This window comes from Abramis brama, assembly GCF_963993115.1.
Source record: "Abramis brama genome assembly, chromosome: 7".
NCBI lineage: Eukaryota > Metazoa > Chordata > Actinopteri > Cypriniformes > Leuciscidae > Abramis > Abramis brama.
In genome coordinates, this window is record NC_139969.1 from 35,888,030 (window position 1) to 35,900,248 (window position 12,219).

The 12,219-nt window shown below is 37.9% G+C and overlaps 1 protein-coding gene across 1 annotated transcript; it reads right to left on the minus strand.

Moving 5' to 3' along the window:
• Positions 1-2,231: 2,231 nt before the first annotated feature.
• On the minus strand, positions 2,232-11,396 carry LOC311087189 (alanine aminotransferase 2; the record flags this gene model as incomplete). The annotated part of the gene is made up of 11 exons (XM_084120464.1): positions 2,232-2,577; positions 2,865-2,977; positions 4,961-5,116; positions 7,245-7,419; positions 7,640-7,773; positions 8,972-9,051; positions 9,172-9,415; positions 10,226-10,359; positions 10,660-10,768; positions 10,861-10,950; positions 11,292-11,396. 11 exons carry the CDS (start codon positions 11,394-11,396, stop codon positions 2,487-2,489), a joined length of 1,431 nt encoding a protein of 476 aa, XP_083976590.1. The 3' UTR covers positions 2,232-2,486.
• Positions 11,397-12,219: the final 823 nt, after the last annotated feature.

The window sequence follows — 12,219 nt, forward strand, 5'->3', positions numbered from 1 at the left end:
TTATGTTTTACTAAAATAATTAAAGTGTATTTGTATATCACAACAAATCTACACACTTGTTTTAATGTATAATGGCAAACAAGATAGCAGTGTGCAGAGTAAATTTTTTATTTGCATTCATGTTTTTCTGGAACAGTCTGCAGGGACACGTAAGACAGAAGACAAAACGCTCACCTGTTACTCCTTAGAATACTAATTACACTAACTCCGCCCACCATTGTATGATTGAGGCAGACAAAATTACTAAAGAAAAACCACTGATAAAAAGACGTGTCGTGGAGAGTAACTTTTAATGCGATGACCCAAGTTCGAATCCGCCGTTTTCCGAACTCATTCTTCTCCATTTTCCCATCACACATCAGCTCAGAGAAGCGTTTATTTTAGATAGAAAATATTTGAAAAGTGGGAATAAAGTATGTATTATCTTGCATACCTAAACTCTTCCCTCGCCAAACACAGAATTTTCTGTTTAGGGGGTGCTATGACATCTTCTGAAAGAGTGCTGAATCTTTTTTCTTTTGATGTTCTTATTGCATCAGATATTCATACAACAAAATATTCTGGGGACATGACATTTTTGTGAAAATGATAAAAAATGCTGGAGGTGGCTGGCAACTTTTTAAAATGAAAAACACTGGTAGGGAAAGACTTAATGCACTTAGTAGTATCAAAAGTAAAAGTATGTATACTGCAAAAAATGGTCCCTGTCAGTGTATTTATCATGGTTTAGTCTGCTTAGTTTAGTTCTTTGTATGTTTCCATGGTTTCTAATTGTTTCATTGTTTTCTGACACCTATTCATAGTTTCTCTCTTAACTTAGTTTAGTGGTTTTCAATCCTGGTCATGGAAACCCATGGCTCTGCACATTTTTTTTTTTTTTTTTTTGTGCCTTTTTCAACTAGATTTTTCTACTGGTCTGCTTATTTCTATTATAATGGTCATGATTTCTGGCTGGACTTAATCTTGCTTTAATTATTTATACAGATCCCTGGGTAAATTAAGTACTTTTATAAAAGAAAAAACATCTATATACAGTATCTATAAAGGACAGATAATCTATATACAGTAGTCAACATTTGAAGTGGATCAAAAACCTTCATCATACTTATACATGAATTTTGAACAATACCGTTCTTGTATTAGGACAACTTTGAACTTTTTTGATCCACTTCAAATGTTGACTACTGCACTGTAAAAAAAATCCCGTAGTTTTTACGGAAAAAAACTGGCAGCTGGGGTTACCAGAACAATTCCGTAAAATATACAACAAAACAGTAATTGCTTTTACCGAATAACATGTACATTTTACAGTTTAAACCAGCATATAACACACTGGAGTTCTGTTATATTTACTGGTTTAAACTGTAAAATGTACGTGCTATTCTGAACAACATTTTTACAGTATAAACCAGTAAATATAACAGTAAATTTCAGTAATATGATATAATGTTAATTTACCGTCCTATTGAAGTATTAATATCTGTTTTGTACACTGATAACCACCAAACACAGCAGTGATGAGAGTCACATGATCAATCAAAGCTCAACACAAGCAGTTCTTCCACAAGAAAGTTATTACAAATATATATAGAAGCTGCACAGTGTCATTCACACAAACATTAAACACCATCATGGTAACACATGAAATTTTAAAAATGCAATAAACATTAATTTAACAACATTAAATGTAACATAAACCCCTAATGTACATAACTGATTAGAAAAAACGAAGAAAACTATGAAGAAACAAACATAGTTATTTCAACAAAAATACCTCAAATGTGAAGTGTCACAGGGAATTGTGGGAATGTCAATTTACGGTTTTTCACTGTAAATTATACAATGAGTTGTTTTTTCACTTTCAAAAACTGTAAATTTAACGGTATGTTACAGTAAAATTACATTAAATGTACCGTTAGATCTATCACAGTTATTTACCGTTTATAGTACGGAAACTTTCTGTTAACCAATTAACAGTTTTTCACTGTAGCATTTTTACAGTCTTTTACCGTTAAAATTACGATCATTTTTTACAGTGTGTAGTATTAGTCAATTACCTCCACCTAATGACCACGACTGACGAGTGTGTGACCGTGAGATTTGTATGCACAGCTGGTGCGATAATTGGACTCAAAATGAATGAGTTCAGTCTAAAGTATACAATCATAATAATCAAATGTATTAATGTAATAATTTATTAGACAATGACCAAAATTCTTGTAACCTCTCAACCTAAATTTGAGGCAGATAAAGAGTTAAATTGGAACTAAATTACATTGCGCACCAAAAAGACAGAACACATAGCAATACAATTGGACGCCATTGTTGGGCCAATGGATGAAAACAGAGAAATTTAAATCAAATCAAAGGGTGTTCCATCTATCTCAGCTCTTTAGGAATATAAGCAATGGTCAAAAAATTCTATTAACTTTCAAACAAATCTCATAGTCTGACATAAGCAGCTAACAAAAGCAGGTAAGATGACACTAAGAAAACGCCTTCATGAATCGCTTGTGGAATGTCTTCAGTCTTTGTAGAGCATCTTCCATGGTGTCCTCATGAGTTGCCACAAAAAGCCTGAGAAACAATTGAGAATTTGGTTTTCACAGAGAATCTATAGGATACACAGAATATGCTTTCAATTAAAATGGGCTAACGTTTACAGTTTATTTGAATGTCTACTATGGTAAGCATAACGGTCTGTAATTTAGTCAGAATTCATATACAATTTGGCAATTGAAAACAATAAAATCACACAGATAACAAGTAATGACAAATTCACATTTTCCAGCATGATTTAGTTACGAATGTTTTGTTTAAGTTATCCATTCACATCACTCATGCAACAGTGGCAGTGCAAACACCTGAAGTGATAGCTGTCCTTTCTTTGTCCATATTCACAGCCCGGCCTCACATGCAGACCTGTTTCTTCTAGCAAATGCAAACAATACAGCATGTCTGGTTCCATCTGTTTTTTCTACAAGGAGAAAACAACTTTAATTGTAGAAAATATGAGAACTACAGTCAGGTTACTGCATTTTAGTATTGCCTAAAGAGATTTCTTCACTGCTGTGATTCTGGTTAATTAGTTATTCAGAGTTTATGGCTTGACTAAAGACAATGCAATTGATCATGGGCCACAACTCACATAATGTGTATCGAGACACGGCAACACTTAAGTATCAGTATTTCATTCAGCCATATGTAAAGAGACTTGATTAGAAATCTGAAGATCCTTGTATTTTGATTTATGTGTCGATTATTCCTATAGTTGGGTATGATCTTATGATGATTAAACTAATACTACACAAACAGTTGTGCTTCTCAAATTTTTATCAAAGTCATTGAGCATTCATTTACAGTGCAAGCTGGAATGAGTAACCCTTGAAATGATTATCTTGTAGATCAGGGGATGTCAATCCTGTTCCTGAAGATCTGCCTTCCTGTAAAGTTTAGCTCCAACACCTGAACAAGCTAATTAAGATTTTCATGAACATTTGTTATTTAAAAACAGGTGTGTTCGAGCAGGGTTGGAACTGAACTCTGCAAGAAGGTAGATCTCAAGGAACAGGACAGCTAACTGTCAGGAAAACATTTGCAAAAATTGTACCTTTAGGGGTACAGCAGCATGTCTCTGGGGCAGTACCCATAAAGGACAACTCTGTACCTCATCTACCCCTAAAAGGTGCATTTTAGTACCTTGGAGTAGTAATATGCAACCTTACGGTTTTTGAACTTTAATGGGGAAATAAGGTACAAAGATGACCATTTGAGGGTACTGCCCCAGTGACCATATGTTGTACCCCTCAAGGTAAAATTTTAGCAAAAAAAATTCTGAGAGTGTGTAGTAGATCCTCTTTTAGCAGCAACAACCTCAACTAAATGTTTCCTGTATCCTGCATGTTTGGGTCCAATATGGACAAATCCAACCGTTGGGTTTAAAAATTACATTTTTAATTTTAAACCAACGGTTGTGTTTTACTCTCCTTAACTTTATATTGTGGCGCTGTGCTGCAGTACTAGGGTTTCCCCTCATACGTCATACTCCAGGATTACCCAGCCGTTGGGACATATAACATGCTTAACGTTGCTTAATGTCTAAAGCTATTTCATGTATTCTGACTTATTTACACTGTTAAAGAGTTGGCCCTGTGAATGGCTTGCTCCATTTCTGCAAATCCGTTTTTGTGAATGAATCTCTACCTGTTGCTTTGGTCTTCGTCAACACACACTTGCACCACCTACTGGTAAGGCTGTCTAACAGCAGATGATGATTTTGCATCGGTACTCTACTGCTATTCCTGCAGTTCCCGGATGTGCAATGTTGAATTTTCTGTTGAATTTGAACCACCGAATGTGGAAGCAAATTTGTAAAGCGAAATAAAATGGACCGAAAATTGCCTATCGAATATTATAGGCTGTATTTTTAAAGAGACTGACTATTTTGGAAGTGAAATCTGAAAGGTGAATGTGGATTATTGAATTTTTAATAATGCAAATGTGTGTAAAATATTTTGAATTTAAATATTCACAGCTTAAATATACAACCATGTTGAATATCAGGCCATAAATATGCAAGCTAAAAATACAATGCATTAAAATGCAAGCAAGTTCATTTCAACAAGCTTTTTTTGTTTCAAATACATTTGTCATTTTTTTACTTCCATAATACTCTACTATTGTTTTCATTGTCTTATTGAAAAGTACTAAACTATGTGTTAATAGTTCAGTCAGATTGTGTTTGACTTACAATTGTGATTTAGAAGAAGGTAAGATTTGGTTTTATAACATTTATGAGCAATCAAATTACATTTTTTTTTCCTGTCATGTAGGGATGCTACTGACTTTTAGACTGAATGATGAAATAGGCTAAATGGCATTACTATTTACTATTATTCAACAACAGTAGAATTTTTAATTTAGTGTTATTCACAAATTGTTGTAATACACAGATTCTCACCTTGGCCCATTTTATTGCTCTTAGAGGTAAGTGTAGACAGGGGAAGACAAAAAATCCTGCCTTCAGTGGCTGGCAGCTGATCCCCGGTATCTCACCAAAGACCTCCTGAATCCGACAAGCGTTTTTACTTATCATATTTTTAATGGACTGGACCTCCTGACAGAAAAGATAAATTAAGTTCAATACAAAATCAAGAAGTTGTGATAGACAGATAATTGGTTTGACTAATATTATATATTTTTTTACTGATATTGACACTTTTCAACCTTATCATTTCTTTTGTATCAGGTCTACCAATACATGAGACCATTTGGTGAGTCTTTAAAACAAGAGCTACCATTTTGCAGAGTTCAGTTCCAACCCTGCTCCAACATATCTGTCACATCTGTAATTTTCGGCAGAAGCTTCCATGATCTTGCACCCCAGCTGTGAGGGGGTGACAGACCACATTACCACTTCCTTAATCCCCTTGAGGACGTCGGAGAGAGTTAGAGCGAGAACCGCTTGCAAAAGCCATGAGCTCTCGAGCAGCATAAACCACGTCGCCAAAAAGCCCTGACTGGGGAATGAGCGCATCCAGCAGGAAAGCCTTCTCCCTGATACATATGTGAGCAAATTTGTTCGTACCCTTCCATGAAAAAGTAAAGAACCAAAATGTTCTCTGAAATAACTTACTGACAAACTGACAAAAAGACTTTGCTTTGGATTTTTGATTCAACAGAATATTTAAATAATTAAACAAATGACAATGGCATGGACAAAAATTATGGTAACCTTAACCTAATATTTTGTTGCACTACCTTTAGAGGCTTTTTCTGTAGCTCCCAATGAGACTTCTGCAATTGTCAACAGGTACGTCATTTTGGGTCATTATCCTGTTGGAGGACCCATGATCTGCGACTGAGACACTTTCTGATGCTCAGCACAGTACATTGCACTCTAGAATACCTTGATAGTATTGAGACCAGATGGTGGACCTGGATGTCAGCAGAAACCACAACAACTAGACGAGCCCTAGAGACAGAACCCCAGTTAGATCTTGTCGACCAGCAGCCTTCTGCACAGATCATCGGCAAAGACCATGGGAACCAGACAAAACCTCTGCTCAGACCCCTATGACCAGTTACAAATCCCTCTTCCTCCATATGCCAATGTGATGTATCCTAATCTTCAAGCAGAAGCAAATGGATGAAATATTCTGAATGATTTCAATCCACAATCTGACTTGTGATGCAGCCTGGAATCATATTCACACCGTGTTCATTCGTTTAGCCAGAGGATAACTTCATCCCCGACTGAGCCTGGTTTTTCCCAAGTTTTTTTTTTTCTGTTTCTGTCACCTGATGGAGTTTGGGTTCATTGCCACTGTTTCCTCTGGCTTGCTTATTTCACACTTGATATTCAGCAATATTATTGATTTGACTGCACTGACACAATCGGATGAGAAATGAACTGAGCTGGATGATTACATCACTGTTTTCTGCAGAGCTGCTTTATAGCTGAATTGAACTAATTTCATAATTTATCAACTTTACACAGTTATTGAACTGAATCAACACTGAACTGAAAAGCAAATTCCAGTCTGGCTTTTTTATGACCATCTGACCATCTGACCTCATGTCCATGAGGGAGTCCAGATGCTCACTGCTCCAGTACATCAAGTATGCTTCATGGATTACTGGTTCTCCCCTCACAGTGGAAGCAGCAAGAGAGGAAGCCTGCTCCACAATTTCCATCACCATTCCAGCCCAAAATCCTCCAGTGGACTTCATAAAGCCAGAACTTAAACCCACGCCCACTGCGGACACAGAGCAAGAGCCTATGTCCGCAAAAGACCCCCCCGCCAGAGGCTACATCCGTCCAGGAGCTTGACTCTGCCGCCCAGTCTGACCAGGTGTGTGTGCCAGTTCGTACATCCGTCCCAGTGGGAGCATTAGTGGAGCTGGATGAAGTAGAGGCTGGTCATCCCATCCTCCAGAATCTGAATTCAGTCCACCTCAGTCTGGAGTGATAAATTACCTGATTCCTCCGGTCTCACCTGGTCTCTTCGGACATCGGACTCCGCCTGGGTCTCTACATCTCCCGGTGGCACCTGTCGGTTGGGCTCATGACTCCACTCTGTCTAATACCCTACAGATTTTGTTATGGTTCAAGGCTGAGAAATGTGCTCATCCATGTTTGCCGAGTATGACTGCGCATTGGTGATTTGGGGACTTTTTTTCTTAAGTAAATTGTGCATGTGATTTTTCTGTATATGTTAAGCACTCATATGGAGCATACCAACCTCAGAGAAGGTGAGGAATGAGGGATCTCCTGGTTTTGGAGGATCTGTCATGAGCTCAAGTGCAATTTGTCCACCAACAGGTGGGCTGGACCTAGTGGAAAAAAGTGTACGAGTGTATTCCTTCACGGCAGGGTCAAGATTCACCAGCTCCACGTAGCCACCACGAAGCCCACACCTGAAAACAAAGAATGGTCAGAGAAGTAGACTAACATAGATTTGCTATTTATTCCATTTGTTGATTAAATAAATGCGCATCTGTCAGACTCACTGGCTCACTCCCATTATTATTATTATTTGTATCCAAAGTAATATTAATATAAGGATCGATACACTGTAATTATATATAGAGAGAAATCAAGGAAGAATAATACTCAAGAGCATAACACGCTACTCACTCTCCCATGAAGCCCTTGGAAGCAGAATTGAAGGAGGCCAGTTCCACAGTGCTGGCAATAGTAGAGCCCATTTCTGATAACACCTTCTTATAGGATTCAAACTCATCTTCTCCATACACACAGCTCTGATACACCTGAAGAGAAAGATACAGCTCACAGCCATGTCAATGGAGGGTTCAAGAACATAAGTGTGCATTATTGTTCCTGCAGGGCCACTTTTATGCAGAGTTTAGCTGTAAAGTTCGAGATACACCAAGCCGACGGTCGGCCATTGGGCGATTTCGGGCCGTTTTTGAGCTTCAGTCAGCTTAATTTTGTCGGTATGTTCTGCACCGTTGGCTCTAGTCGGACACCGTCAGGTTTTTTTGGGCCGATTCACCATGTTGAATCGGCATCGGGCCATCGGTGAGAGAACTCTGATTGGCTGTTCAGCTTAACAAATGAGTCAGTGCACGAGAATTAAAGCGAAAGTGATGAAAGCAAGTCAAGACGGTACAGACAGAAGGCTGTTTTTACGTCATCTTACCTGAGCATTCGAATGCACGAATATTTCAAAATAACATGAGCTGACTGGAATGAAGAAAGTGATCTGCGTGATTAATATTCAAAATGGTAAGCAAGTGCTGCTTTGTTTACAGTTTGTATATTTGCAGTCCTAGTTTTGGTTTCCCTTTTTGAATGACATCAATAAGACTATTGATACCTTCTGATAAAGACAAATATTTACTTAAAACGCAGGTGCAGAACACACATGCTAGTTGACATTTGCCTTTAGTCCTTTTGGTGTGTTCAGTTCAAGCGCAGCTTTTTGCCCGAGACGCAGCTAACACGAGACGACAACACAGTCAGCTTTTGCTGCCGCTAGATCTTTGACGAATTTAGAGCTAAATTCTGATGGAAGGTGTCCCTCCAGGAACAGGATTGTGTTTTACCAAAGATGGTGCACTCATATTACTTATGAATGGGAGAAAGTGCAATGCTCAATATAGTGGAACAAGACCGTCTGATTGGTACAGTCATCGCATCACTGCAGCTGCCATTAAAAGCTCCAGTTACTATAGAAACAGTGTTTTGAGGACTGCACATGCATCTAGCCTGAAAAATCATGGCAGATTTTGTTACTGATTTGAAATATGTTATTTAACTGTGAGTTTGCCAAGCAGTTTTGAGATTTCAGGATTCCCCCATTCAAGTAGATAGGACATGGTCTTGGATGCCCCAAATAGCTGCCTGGAGGCGTTGCACACATGGCCGCAGAATGAACAGACTTTCCTTGAAAGGGACTTTGGTTTTAATGACAGAGAGCTCTTACATTACTTTAGAAAAACTCACCTCATCAGCCAGTAGGAAGAGCCTTTCTTCTGCAGCGAACCGAATCACTTCTTCTATGGATTTCCTACCCTGTATGTGACCTTATAATCAAAGCAACATTCATCCATTCATGATTACAAGAAGCCATTTTCCTTTTCTCAATTTTTGGTTACAAGATGGCACATATTTCTCACAATAATAAGTGTAATCTATTGCTGTACCTGTAGGATTCCCTGGGTTGCAGATATAAAGCGCTACTGGATTGCATGTCCTTCTACCTGCATGGAGAGCTCTGCGAAGCTCCTCCACCTGCAGTGTCCAGCCCTGCTCCTCACACAAATGGTAAGGTATGATGGCAGCTCCCTGGTCCTCCAGAGCCTGGGTAAATGTAGCGTAGGTGGGCACAGGTATGAGCACACCAGTCCGACACGAGCCCTCGCTCTGAACCAGCAGCTTCAGCATAAACTACAATAAAAATATTTACTTGAAGTTAAACTTATACCATCCAATCTTACATTTTCAAAGAAAAGTGCTTGTATTGCATTTGCTTTTAAAAAATATTAAAAGGGGACCTATTATGCCCCTCACACGTTAACAACAAAACCGGAGAATGTCACGCAGCCAAAATGTCAGATACATTTATGTAGTTGATGTGGAGTTAAGTTGATTCAACTCATCGACTAGCATGTACCGTCATGTTAATCAAAAAATCTTTCAGTAACAACTTCTGAGCAAATCTGAGTTGAACTGACCCTTGTTTGTAACAGTCTGGCTTAAAATAATTTGTCAAAATATATAACACTTTAACGACTTTCTTTGGCACATTTCCTTCATAAATTAAATTTATCCACTGCGTCCTCAGTTGCCAGGAGTCTATGGAGACTCTTATGTTCGTTGGTACATCCAATAACAGATCATTTGTAATGTTTTTGGCACAGACGTATATTTTCAGCTGCTACAACGAGGAACAGAAATGGCAGACTGCTGCGGCTCCCTCAGGGCGGGATCTATGCTAATATGGCAGATCATCACTAGTCATGGGTCGGGCTTCCTCTACTCTTACGTAAGAAAATCAGGAACCACTCGTTTGAAGAGACTGATTATGATTCATGGGGATTTAAAAAAGCAGTGGGTGGATTTTTACCATTATAGGCTGTTTGTTTAAACACACTATGGACACACATTTGTGTTCAAACACCTTATAAAAGTGAATTTTGCATAATAGGTCCCCTTTAAAAGGAAGAAAAAGCGATAAATGATTTTTGTTGACTAAACCATGAGAGCCATCTGTGACCCAGATGTGATGAAGATGTTGTCGGGTGAGGAAGGAACTCCTCCGTCTCTCCTGGTAATGAACTGAGACACGCACTGTTTGATTTTGGCGATTCCACACGAATCTGTATATGAACCTGAAGAGATTGGCACCACATGATAATCACGTACACATGAAAGGATTCAACACTACACAACTGCGATTCATATACTTCAATTAACATTTGATCAGACCTGTTTGTCCACACTGTAAAAAATAAAAAAATTAATCAACTCACTGAAACGGAAAGCTTAAATTTAGCTGTTCTCTTGAAGTCATAACATTTGACAATAAACATTTGAAGTGGTACTGTGGCAATTAATTGCACTTTTCTTATCAAGTTACTTAAATGTATGAAAACAGCAAGGTATGCCACTGTGCATGGACAAAAGCTCACCTACGCTTCCACTATCACATTGTCTAAGAAGACCATCTGCCCTTTGTTTAACATCTAATGGCAGACTGTCATCCTCCAAAAGTGCTGGATAGAAGCAAGCAGCAAGGACCTGAAAAATATCACACAGAAACACTGAGCATTAACTGTTCCAATTTCTCATAAAGGCATGGGTTAAGAAACTGGTAGAAAGCTGCTACCTACTTGACGAACAAAGGTGATGGGTTTTATTCCCCCTCTGTGGAGATCTCCAGAAGACAAATCAAGCACCTCGTTATAGTTTTTTCTCTCACCCTAAAATCAGTTGAAGTAAAAAAAAAAAAAAAAACTTGTGTCATAAAAGGAACCATATTTCCCTGTGTAACCATAAAAATGGGATCCAGGATAGAAGTCAGTTCAGTAAATCAGAGAAACAGGTTTTAATTCAGGATACAGATTTTGAATTGATTATCAAGCTCCAATATGATACAAAAAACTTTCAAAGTCAAACACTAAAAAGTTTTTTTCTCTTAAACAACCTATCCATGTAATCATCTGCCTAATTTCTACTTCACATCAGATACATTTGCACCAAAATATGATATTAATATTATACAAGAATAGAAGATGATAGTATTGTCAAAGTAATACCACACCTGTTCTATTTCAGCTGCAATCTGTGCCGCACATATGGATAAAACATCCCTCTCTGAGAGAAACGTGTTCTTCACCAATGGGCTGATCGCTCTCAGGAAAGACATTGTTGTTTCCCAGTGTGAAGATTTTCTTTGTTGTCTAAACTACTTGGTTAGAAACTCCTTTCTTTTGATGGCTTCTATTCCTGGACCAGTTGAATTCAGCAAGATCAAATGTTCAAAACCACTCCTTACCATGAGTTTCAGTTATTAAACCCAAATCTTTCATCCTATGGGGATTTTGCTTATACATAAGGGCGAAGTTCCCAAGAGTGGGTCAGGCTTCTTGAGACATTAACAGACATTGCAATATAAATAGATGATTATTCCCTGCTCAACTCCTCCCTACAGGAGGAATGTGAATCATCTACAGTATTCACATCTCATATGGAATCATGTCTTGTAAAGTGTGACTGAAATCAGCATTTCATGTTTTTGAAATTCTAGCCATAATATATGGCAAGTTTAATAAGCCTAATAGTAAGTGAAATCATTTTAAATACCTCTGCTCCCATGTGGTTGGTGGCTGCCAACACCAAATTATTTTGATACTTCACAAAAGTATATCATAATCATAATTGTGGTGGAGCTGTTTGTCTATGTGTATCACTATCTATTCAAAGTATAAATAAATAAAATAAAAATTATGAATCATTTTTCTACCTAAAATGAATGAAACTAAAACCACGTTTCTACTTCTAGAATTCTTCAAACATTTACAGAAAGTTCAACAATTGAGATGCAGTGACGAGAGAAGTTTAGATTCAATAGTTTCAATTCATGTCAGTTAACTATCAAGCTATTAAACATGTTAGGTAAAGTAAAAAAAGTGTAAATATGCAGCACAAGACAGACTACATTCCATTACTAAACAGTGAAATATTGCACG